Below are 12,500 nucleotides of genomic sequence, written 5' to 3' on the forward strand. Positions count from 1 at the left end.
AAATAAAAAGCGGTTCCCGTGAAAATGTCAACCATATATAAACAAAATTTTGACACGTCAAAATCCTATGGAATTTTAGGAAATGTCACGAAATTTGCTGATCGTTTGCTCAACTTTTCAGAGTTATGAACGCTAGAAGTGAGCATCCGTACCATCCCTCCTCCCCCCCCCCCTCCCCCTCTTAAGGAACAAGGACTAATTAGGGTAAAGCTGAGAACCATTCGCTAAGGTAATTATGGGGCTTGCCAAAGCCTCCGAGAGATTTGCCTACGCCTATGCGGTAAAAGCAGTGCTAAGCATCTCCTGGTACAGCATATAAAAAATAAACCTTTACTTTTGTCATCACGGAATCGTCAACTTAATTTTAGCCAATACCACAATCGTCTTTTGTGCCAGAGGGAACGGGCCAGGCCCATAGGTAGGATATAGTTGAGTGGGTGTGTGTTAGCGCCGATGACGGGAAAGTTTAGTGGGTCGTAAGACGAGGTGCTCTTACGAGATGTTTTGCAATTGTGTGCAGGTTTAGCGTGGAGGAATTCTAAATTTGACAACAATTATTGCAATGAAATTCAAAATCCTCACCGACACACTCCTCCCCATCCAGCTGTCAACTTTACCTCACAAGTGCTATTATTGAATTTGGTCAGCGGTTGTCCAAAAAGGTAAATATGGCGGCGATCTTCACTGATGTTCACCGTTTTGCCGAGGAAAAACTTCGATGTAAGAATGATAATGGCAGAGAAAAGGCAACTTAGATACCTAAACTTGATTTGCACCTTCAGGGATCCAGTGCTTGGGCAGCAGAGATCGTCCTGTAAAATCATGGAGCGAAATTTGAACAATGAAGCATTTATCTGTTGCAGGTAAGCCAAGCTGAAGCCGTTAAAAGAGGGCTTATTCCCCCTTCAATTGACCTGTAATGCATTTAAATGTCTTTTTCGTTTATTTAGGGTTATTTTAGGTCTATCTGCGTGCGAGGTTGGTGCAACACTCCCTGTTAACGAGTCTTTTAATGTGCAGCCAAAACTTGGAGATCGCCGAAATTAAGCAAGTTCAGAGAGCTATATATATTCCATCAAGGACGGGCCGCAAGATTTCTCTCCGTAATGACATTATGATGGTACTTACTCTCCAGCTGCGTTGGTTTGATTGGGAAAGACCGTCTCACTTTTTCATAAATAGAGTTTGAATTTGATCGGTGTTCGCGTGTCTCATCAGGCTCTATGATAGGGGTGCCTTTAAAGTCTCGCTGGTAGCTTCATTCAATCTCAATGTTAATGAAAGTCACCTTTGTCTATTCAAAAGACATGAAGTAACTGGCCATCGTTTTTGTTTTGTACAGGCTTTGTTAGTTCGTGATAAATCGATCCTCAAAGTTGGGTGAAATTGAAGCCTCGATATAGGGCGCCAAGAGCGTTCGAGCGGGTGAACCAAAAATACCTCAAAACTGCAATAATTTAAAAGATCCGATCAAGTGGATTGTGGTTTTAGTATAAGCACATGAAGGTCTTGCAACACGCAAGAAATGAGTGAAATCTATTTTTCAAACCGGATCGACCTTACCGCTTTTACAGAGACAGCCTCTCAATACGTTTCCTTGGTACTACCCAGATAAATGTATGAAAGTAGCTCGAAAAGATGAGTTTTCCAGTCAAACCGAGTATTACTTGCAATGAAATAAATTCTTGTCACGAAAGTCTTCTTTGTCAAGCGGTCATCGACAAGGTCTCGCAATCTCAGGATCTCAGGCTCGAAAGTCTACTTAATTAAGTTATTTTCTCCGTAAGGGAAATTTACAGCTTAGCACGTAAGATGAAAAGAAGATGAAAGAAAAGAAGTAGTTTCAAGTTAACGGATATTTCGCTAATGGCTTGTCAATTTATTGGTGTTACAAAACACACAACGGCTTGAGGAAAATGTGTCAGGTATTTTTATGTCCGTTTTAGTCGATATGTGATTGCCTCAGCCTTGTAAAAGGATTGGATGAATTTGTTAGGGGAATAAATACTCATAAGATCTTGACGAAAACCTAACTACATTTTCAAAAAACAACACCCTTCTCAACCGCGGATATTTATGTTGGGAACAATTGGCTCACATCCTTCATTTCTTAATCTCTTTCAAAACCGCGGTGTTTACTTTACTATTGTTTTCAGAAACCCAAGTTCACGGAACAAAACTGAATATATGACAATTTTAAGGAGAGCATTTTTATTAACTGTTTGACTTCACTGTCCATTTGCATTCTTCCTCCTGAGCTGAAATAGTTTAATCACTTAGAGTCGGGTAATCTTCTAGCTGTAGGTCGGGTCACCATTTTTTTTGTCAACTGAGAGCTTCATCTCGTGAGGATGACATTCGATCGTGTCTCTTCAGATCTGACGTCTAAAACAAAAAAAGAAACAGTCTCCAGAGGACGTAGTTTTACAGGAACACAAAGGAAAAACGTTTTCCGTAGTCAGAATATCTAAAGCACTCGAAAGCACATCATGTTTGAAACACCTAGCCTCCAAGTAAAATATAGTTTGGAGATAATGATACGTCGCACTGCAGTGTTCGCGTGTTTTAACGCTTTGCCGCCGCAGGTATGATAACAAATTCAGCTTCTAACTTATAGTTATACCACTCAGCACGCGGTCTCTGTAAGCTTTAGTTGTATGTGTGGGAACTGATGATATAAGGCAATGTGTTGGTTTAGGCTAGAGAGGAGGCCCGGGGCCCTGATATCAACATCAATCTATTTCACGTCCATAATTGAAAAAGAAAGGAAATAAATTACAATTTCAATATAACTGATAAAGGTAAAAACGAGGGAGAAGGAAAGCGAAGTTACTGAAAACGGTACCTAATATTATTAATTAAAGAATGTCTAGAAACTCAATGAACAAGAATTTAAGCGGTTAGCTCCCAGCTATAAAAAGGTACTTTTGACACACGGGATGCTTTACTACAGGAAACAAATATAGTTACAGGTACTCAATTTTTCGATAGGTATCGTTCTAGTAACCGTGGGAAGGAGAAATTTGGGGGTCTTTAAAATGTTGGGGGAAGATCTGTTCAGAGGTTAAAAGCAAGAGCTTCAATTGACTGTTATGCGGCCAACATTCATTCTTGTTCGCTGTTTGTAAACATTCCGTTTTTAAAGGCATAACGTGTATTATAATTATGTACTTGGTGGGCAAACGAAGGGATGAAGAAATTCTGAGTCATTTTCATCTTCTTATCAAGGCAATTCGACCTTTGTTTGATCACAGTCAGACAACCATAAAGATTTGAGACCGGTAAAGGCGCTGTTACACTGTCCAATTTTTCGTGCTACTTGTCTCGCAACGCCCTTTCTACAAACGTTCTCTCGTTACTAAACAAGTCGTTTTACGGTGTTACACTAAGCAACGTTTCATACAACTTTTCTCGTTTCGATGTTGCGACACAAGTTGCAGATCAGATGTTACACTGAGCAATGCTTAAAAAGTTCGTTGCAAGCATTGCGGAAAGTAGAACTTAATTCTACTTCCCGCTACGGTTTCTGTAACTGGTCTCGCAACGTTTTCGGCCGTTACACTGAGGTATGTTAAATTGGGCAATGATTCGTGCACCTTGTCTCGCAATGGCAAGTTGCACGAAAAAATGCATAGTATAACAGCGGTTACTGATCTTATTTGCTAACCGCCTGGTTCAACAAATCAAGAGAAATGTTCCGTAAAAAAACTACCAATCCGTTTTATTGACATTCAGATAAATAAAGTTTATTTGACCCTCTTCACTAAGGTCGTGAGGACGTGACTCTCGACAGAGAACCAGTGTTGCGAAAGAAAGGTTGCGATTTGAAGTTTTCATGGCCCGTTGCAAACCGTTGCAAAATACAATAAATTTCTCCGCTGTATCAACTAAATTGACTTTCCGTCATATGGTCTGCAATCTTTAGGGTCGGGTTGTCTCACCCATCGGCATAGTACCGCAGTTTCTTCAGAAATGTGGCAATGTGTTTCTTGTTCCCCTCTCCACAAAAATCAATATTTGATTTAATTTGAGTAAATTCCATTGGTGTCCTCAATTAGTGCTCTAGTGCTAAATCCATTGACACTTAATAAAGTTGTTGTTAGTATTATTTTGGAAGTCTTTATTGAAAACAGTTCGTCCCTATCCAAGAATCAACCGGCCTAGGTAACTATACTGTACATGTACAACAAACTAATTAAAAAAAAAAATAATAATAATAAAAATATTCTGAAAACTACTCCTAGTCACGTAGATAATGAAGCCACCTAACGACCATTATTGCCACATTAACCGTTTTGTATTGTTCCCGACACGCATATAGTTCCTTCCATTATGTACTATTAATTCCTTGTTCATTTTGTCCGGCACACTCATATCGCTTTTGTTGGCACCGTTTCTTGGGCATTTTTCCAGATGTCATGGAATATCCCACAATACTTCCGGACCTTTCGCTTTAGTTATCATTCTCCAAACATGGAACTGTGTATCTTTGCTTATACCAAGGTAGAGAGTTTTCAGATTCACTAAACTAATACTTTTCCAGTATGCTATGCATGCACTCGCTCCCACCTTTACTTTGAGCCGATCGTAATGTTTGTCTGAGTCTGTGAAGGGGTCTAAATGACAAAATTTATTTTTACTAGGTTGCCATAGGCAATCCAGTTAGAAAATGCGTTTGTTTGTTAGTTTTCTTTCTTTCTTTCTTTCTTTTTTTCTATAATTTTTTTCCGTGTCATGAAAAGCCTTGCCTGTCACTCCGCTGCTAAGTAGTGTCTTTGTACATAGAGTCTTCTGTGCTTATTTCTTAGGTTTGAAGGAGCTGGGGTAATGCGTAGATTTCTCTGGTGCACACAGGAGAACATTTAATTATTAACCTGGAATGGCGTCGAAAGTCATTTAAAGGCGTTTTATTGGATCTTTAAACAAAATATACCCTTATGGAGCTCAATAATGGAAAGTCAATTGGACAAACAACACAGGCCGTGAAAAAAATATCTGAAATCTGAAAAGCGACGAGAAATGGACTTCGACAACAATCTATCGCCCGTCGAGCCGAAATGAAAGTGAGCTGTATTTCTAATATTTTTACCAAGTGTGCTGTTATGTAGAACACTGAAGCCAAATGGAAAATTCTCTGGTAACTTATGGGTTCAGAGAAGACAGAGAACGAATCGAACATCTAAAATGGATCTGTGATCTCTGTTGTCTGGCTTTTGAATAATTTTACTTGTACTCAACTCGGCAGAGTCTTCACGTAAAAAATAATTGGAAATGTGACAGCCAAGAATTATTTGAAAAAAAGCTTGCCGTCTATTTTGCGCTTCATTATTCAAGGAAAAGGTTCTTCATGGAGACGGTTTGATCCTGAAATTTATTTTTTTGCAATGTTGCGTATGGTATTTTGACACGATTGGTTTGTTCTCTTCACGCACGTAATGAAATAGGAAGGGGGTTTTTCGCTGGAAAAGGTGGCCTTTATGAATTCATCATGTTTCATAATTTGCGAGCTTAACTGAATAGTTTTTATGGCAATAGTAAAGCATTTTCGTGTCAAAATGAGGTTATCGTCTTTCTGGTGTGTTAACTTAATTAAATATACCATTTGCGCCTCGTAAGTTTGTCTTTGCCGTCTGCCGTAATCTTGATTTCCACTATCAAAATTACCTCCAGAACCACTTTTTGCGTAGAATAAGGTTTTAGAATGATTTTCGTGTCTTCTTAACGATTTGTAAACATTTTGTGAAAATATTTTTATAACGGGTCACTCGTGCAACTTGATCTCCCGATTATGTATAACATCCACTTTGCCTTTTGACATCCCATTGAAAAAAACTAGTAAAATTTTCGCGGACTGGTCGATTTCTCTGAAATTTGAAAGGATGATTTCTAACGAATTGAGAAAGACGTTTCACAATAACTAAAAATTCCTGTGCTAAGCATGAGAATTGGACGAAGAGGTAAATACGACTTGTTTTGATTGTTGTGCAAATTTTGACAGAGAATATTAAACTATGAAAAAATACCTACGGATAGATCCTTAAAACATCTTTATTTTTAGCATTTATTTGAACAAAAGAGATGCAACGCTTGACGAGAAATAATATTTTTGTTAATATTTTAAAGAAGAAAAATTTAGCGGGAATCGAGACTCGGTGAAAATAAGTTAACAAATTTGCATAAGTGCTTTGAAATGTGATACGCGAGGAGACAGGAAATTTTTCTCTCTGACAAATGATTTTGTCATTGCAGTGTAAATGAAGTTTATTTGGGAAGCTGACAATATTTCTTTAACTACCTGGTTAATCCAATTTATTGCAACGACTTGCTAGTGCGAAGATTGTTTACCTAAAAGTAACCCTTTTTGCGAATTTTGAGTGTCATGAAATTACATCATTTGCGTGACAATATATCCCTTTGCTCTAACCCAAAAATATTCAGAAAGTAACAAACTTCATAATCATTTAACCATTTCTTCTGCTTTTGTGCTTGTCAGCATTGTGATTTGCGATAATTCGCAAGTCTGTTTTTTGTATCTCATATAGATGTTTAGATTTTCAATTAAATGATACGTTTCTCTGGAACCCGACAGCTGACAGAGAAGGCTTCTCGACCCGACAGATGAAATGTAAATATCCCGTTAAATATTACAACAATAATTTAAAAAACCAAAGACGGACGTTTCTTGGCAAAAAAGTCGTTAGTTGTTTTGAGGGGAAATGACAACTAACGACATCGCATAAATTCGTAAGCCACAAACCCGTCTAAAACGGACGCAGTTTGCTCTCCGATTGCACAGAAAAGACGAGGACAACTGTACGTAGAGGTAAGTGAAGTTTATTTTTACATTTACAGCTTACTTTAGCATTTATAAGCTCAAAGTATATTATCCCATCATCATGGCTTGGCTTCGCGAACGAAGATTTAAGAAGTTAGTCCATGTTGACGTCGACTGCAGGCGCGCTCGTGGCTGACCAGACCGATGCGGGAGAGACAGGGCCGTGAGCAGTGACTGCAGGGAAAAGAAATGTTTGGTGTGGTGGTGGAGGCGGCTCGGGCCTTACTCCTCTGTCTCTTATCTTTGAGTGAATTTTTCCTGTCCACTTCGAACTGGGCAGGAGCTTGGTGGATTGTGTGGCGCCAGGCCACACGGTCAACAGCAAGGTTAGACCACTGGCTGTAGTCGATGTTGCAGGCAGTGAGCGACTTCCTCAGGCTGTCCTTGAATCACGTCTTAGGAGCCCCTCTCTCACGATGGCCAGAGGACAGTTCGCCGAACATGACGATCTTTGAGAGGCGATGGTCTTCTATTCGGGAAACATGACCAGCCCATCGGAGCTGGTACTTCAAGATCAAGGCTTCGATGCTGGAAACCTCAGCCTGCTCTAGGACTTCAACGTTGGTGATCAAGTCGGTCCAGCGGATGTTAAGGATGGTGCGCAGGCAGCGCTGGTGGAAGCGCTAGAGGAGGCGGATGTGGTTGCGATAGCTGACCCAGGTCTCAGAGCTGTAAAGAAGAGTGATGAGAACAACAGCCCTATAGACACAGATCTTTGTTTTACATTTCAGACTTTTGCTGTTCCATACTCGTTTGTTTTGTCTACCGAAGGAGCAGTTCAACAGCAAGTTGGCCTTTGCAAGTCTATTGTCTATTTCCTTGTCGATCTTGGCATCAGAAGAGATGGTACAACCAAAATAGGTAAACTGCTGAGTGGATTTCAGTTCAGTGTCGCCAATGCAGATGTGAGGTGGCCGATATTCTTCATGGGGAGTTGGCTGGTGAAGAACCTCCGTCTTCTTGAGGCTGACTTCTAGGACAAACAACCGCGAGGCATCTGCAAAGCAGGATGTGACGCGCTGAAGGGGCTCGCTCTGTGTGGGTGACAAGGGCAGCGTCATCCTCGAAGAGAAAGTCTTGGATCAGCCTCTCCTGCGTCTTGGTGTGGGCTTGGAGGCTTCGTAAATTGAAGAGACGGCCATCCAGATCATATCTGACGTACACTCCCTCGTCATCATCCAAGTCCTCAGTTGCTTGCTTGAGCATCATGCTGAAGAAGATGCTGAAGAGAGTCGGTTCCAGGACACAACCCTGCTTTACACCATTGGAGATGGGGAAGGGTTCTGACAGGTCACCGTTGAGCCTGACCTGGCCGCGTTGGTTCTCATGCAGCTGGATCACCATCTGTAGGAACTTGGGGGGACAGCCAAGTCGTTCCAGCATGACGCCATAGTCCTGTCCTGATCACCGTGTCAAATGCTTTGCTAAGATCAATAAAATTAGCATAGAGTCCCATGTTTTGTTCTCGGCACTTCTCCTGAAGTTGGCGGAGGAATAACACCATATCGATCGTGCCTCTGTTGGCTCTGAAGCCGCACTGGCTCTCGGGAAGGATTTCTCCAGCGATGGTTGGAACGAGCCTGTTGGGCATCACCCTAGCAAGTACTTTGCCATCGATGGAAAGTAGGGTGATTCCCCGATAATTGGAGCAGTCAGACTTTTCACTCTTGTTTTTGTACAGAGTTATGATGACGGCGTCGCGAAGATCTTGTGGCAGCTTGCCCTGCCTCCAGCAGCAGACAAGAAGATCGTGAAGCTTGACATGGAGCGCCGGACCCCCATGCTTACAGATGTCTGGTGGGATGCCGTCAAATCCTGCTTCTTTGCGACTTTTGAGTTGATCTATGGCTTCATTCAACTCTTCAAGGGTGGGTGGTTCATCGAGCTCCTCAATGGGTGGCAGTTGAGGAACACGATCAATGGAAGTGTCTTGTACAGTGCGATTAGCACTGAAGAGGGTTTGGAAGAGCTAGGATCAGCGAGAAAGGATAGAGGTGTTGTCGGTGAGAAGGTCCTGACCGTCTGAACTGCGCAGGGGGCTCTGGACCTGATGGGTGGGGCCATAGACTACTTTCAGAGCCTCATAGGAACCTCTACAGTCACCGACATTAGCGCACAGCTGGGTTTCCATAGCCAGACAGTCCCACCAATTGTTCTGTAACTCTCTGATTTTGCACTGTAGGATGCTGCATGCCCGTCGAAAGGTAGCCTTCTTCACATGGCAGGTTGGTTGTGCGAGATGGCTCTGATGAGCTGCCCTCTTCTTTGATAGTAAGTCTTGGATCTCCGTGTTGTTCTCATCGAACCAGTCTTTGTTTTCTTCTTTGCATGCCCAAGGACTTCTTCGGATGTCTTTAGGATGGCTGATTTCAGGTTCTCCCACAGAATGTTAGGGGAGGGGTCATTTGTGCAAGGGGATTCGTCGAGAGTTTGCTGCAAGTCAGCTTGGAACTTGGCTTTCAACTCCTCCCGGCACAGGCTGTCGACTTTAAGTTTCTTCTTGGGATTGCCTTTCTTCTTGTGTTTGAGTTTAAAATGCAATCTGAGCTTGCAGCGAACGAGGTGGTGATCAGTGTGGCACTCTGCACTAGGCATCACTCTTGTATGTAGAATGTCTTTCAGGTCTCGTTTACGCACGAGCCCATAGTCAAGTAGGTGCCAATGTTTTGACCGAGGGTGCATCCAGGTAGCTTTAAGGATGTCTTTTTGTTGAAAGATTGAGTTGGTGATGGCAAGCTGGTGCTCTGCGCAGAGCTGGAGGCGCCCGTTGTCATTTTAGTTACCAACGCCGTGTCTTCCGAGGACTCCTACAAAGTCTATAAATTGTACATCGAGCTTGGACTGCCTGTGTTTCCCGTAGTTCATTCAATTGACAAAAGGTGATCACGTGCACCTTTATGGTTGCTCAGCACGTGATCAATTTCTTCCTTTTGAAAAAACATCATGACCTCTCCGTTTATTCATAAAAATCAGAGACTGCAGAGATTTTCGTGTATTTAAGATCGATTGTCATTAACCTTTCGATGAGAATTCGATTCAGAGTTATATAGAAAAACTATGTAATTTTTTCTCATCTGTCTTTTGGCTTATCTTTTTCTCGTGGCATCAAATAAGACTAACAAGAAATGGAATTATGAAGTGGAAACAACACCTTCAGTCTTTTCTTAGTGTGTGCAATAAACGCTTGCTTAGTGCAACCGCAAGACATGCTGGAAAACGTCCGTCAGAGCAATTTGCAGTTAGTTTTTTTTGCAGCGTATTTATTAAAAGAAGAATCGAGGGAATTTTACTCAAGACCGTGTTTCGTTATCTTTAAACTGAATTTATTACCAAAGCTTAAAATACTAAAAGACCTCAAAATGGTACAGGACATTAAAAAATAATTAAACGTCTGAACATGTGAGCCAAAGGGACTCTGCTAGCGCGACATATGAGTGACCCCTCAAGAAGTCTTAATGACTCCCTACTTGAAAAAAAATAACTGGAACGCTGCAGTTCAATACCACCCAATTCAGATCATTCTTTTGTGTATGTGTGTGTGTAACATGTACCACAGGCAACCCAGTGTACGCTTTATGGAGCGTCTAGTTAGTAATAGTGCAAAGCGCTATTGATAGTCAAGTTGTAGCTCTTTGATATATCTCTTAAAAGCTTTAAATACTCGTCTGATTTCAAACTTCTATCTTTCTTTCTCTTCTAAAAAGACTTAATGTCTTTATTATATTTTCAATGGCAATGTTTACTCGCCCTATTATTGTTATCATCATCATCATCATTATTATTATTATTATTATTATTATTATTATCATTACATTTTTTGATTATTGGACATCGAGCATCTTATCCTTGAATTGATATCTTTATTAGTTAATCTCTGTTTAGCTGCTTTTAAATGGCCTATCCACGTTTTCTGTTCATTTTACTCGCTGGAGTCGTCTGTTCTTTCTGTGAAAAAGATTTTGTCTCGCTGGGTCGCCTGCATGCGTGGCGCTGCAAAAAACGAATTCATCGAGCGGAACGTCACAATGTTGGAGAGGAACAACTCCCGAATGATCATGATCCTGTAGCAAACACTGCTTCACGTGTTTGTTTCATAAAGTGCTGTTGTGGTAACCTTTTTAAGGGAAACAAGATTAAAGATGCATCAAAGGAGCTGTAGAGTTGTTTTGGGTTTGAATGATCAACTTCGCGCTGACCTCAATGATATCCACGCTCACTGATTAAGAATATAGCAATGGAAGTGTTCCTTTAATAACCTCCAGTGTCCGTTCTCGTGAACCTGGAGATTATGGTTTTCCTGACATTAAAACAGGAATAAATCTACCTAAATTTGACGATCAATGGATTATTTAAAATCAGTCCTTCTTCTTAAACTTCCAAGCACGGCTCAAAATCTCAGCTCCAGCATCAAACTTTTAAACGACACTGTTTATGACTATTTCTCTGCTAATTTTGGTCGCACAAGCTACTAATGAAAGCCTGATAAAAAAGTGGGAAGACAAATCTAAACATGACCTGAGGAAATCTCTCAAATGCAAAGCCGTAAAACACTCGGCTAATGCAGATATACATATCTCGCCTACTGCGTGACATTAAGCTGCGAAACAACACTTCTCAAGTCAACACTGATCCGATGAAACATGATTATTTCATCTTTAAAACTTTCTGGGGTTATGTCAAAAATATCTTCAATATAAAAACCGAAATTCTCCCTTCATTCTCCATGGACGAATGTTTTGACTACTTTACAAGAACTCTATCGTCAGTAAATACGACCAGAGTCTTCAACCTTCCAAGCAGGATACAAACTTTATCTCATCCTGTAATTCCGTTTAACCTTGATTGAACCTCCTACATACCAACAGATATCAAATGTGATTAAAAAAATGAAGGCTTCCGCTTCTCCTTGTCCCTTAGATCAATTATCGATCATTTGTTTTAAAAGATGTCCGTTTCTTTGCACCTAACTATCTGAAATTATCCCTACAGCTTGGTCAACTGGATCCGTTCCAAGAGAATGGAAGAAAGCCTGCACAATCCTCATCCAACTTTCGTCCAATTTGTCTGCAATCTGTGCCCTTAAAGTTTTTTTACCTCGTGCCTTCGTAATTCCATTTTTAACTTCCTTGCCGCTATCAATTATATTGAACATCAAATTCAAAAAGGTTTTACACCTGGTCTCTCAGGACGTTTTGAGCATACTGCTCAAATGGCTGATATCATTAACAAAGCTCTTACCAAGCAGCGTTCTCTTGTCATTACTCTCCTAGACCTCAAAAACGCCTTTGGTGAAGTTCATCAGAATTTGATTCAAACCGCTTTTGATTACCACCACATCCCTGATCATATCAAACTTCTGGTTAAAAATATGTACACTGACTTCAAAACCTCTATAATTACTAATGAATTTCACATTCCGTTTGTATTTATTGGTCGTGGCGTACTTCAAGGTGATTGCCTTAGCCCTCTTCTTTTTAACTTGTGTTTTAACACGTTTCTCCAGCACATTAAATCAGAAAAATATCGTCAATCTGGCTTTTCCCAAAGGTTCTTAAATCCGATCCACTGGTTCCAGTTCGCAGACGTCGCCGCTGTTATAAGTGGTCAGGAATCAGAAAATCAGCACCTAATCAACCACTTTATAATCTGGTGTCAATGGTCTAAT

The 12,500-nt window shown here is 40.8% G+C and overlaps 1 protein-coding gene across 1 annotated transcript in view; it reads left to right on the forward strand.

Moving 5' to 3' along the window:
* The first annotated feature begins 644 nt into the window (after positions 1-644).
* Positions 645-12,500, forward strand: part of LOC138032569 (complement receptor type 1-like) — a 64,452-nt gene continuing 52,596 nt past the window's right edge. Inside the window, exons 1-2 of the mRNA XM_068880275.1 lie at positions 645-863; positions 951-2,585. Coding sequence (XP_068736376.1) covers positions 2,490-2,585 — 96 coding nt within the window. The 5' untranslated portion in view covers positions 645-863; positions 951-2,489. The remainder of the gene's footprint in view (positions 864-950; positions 2,586-12,500) is intronic.

Source organism: Montipora capricornis, chromosome 14, assembly GCF_036669925.1.
Source record: "Montipora capricornis isolate CH-2021 chromosome 14, ASM3666992v2, whole genome shotgun sequence".
Taxonomy (NCBI): Eukaryota; Metazoa; Cnidaria; class Anthozoa; order Scleractinia; family Acroporidae; genus Montipora; species Montipora capricornis.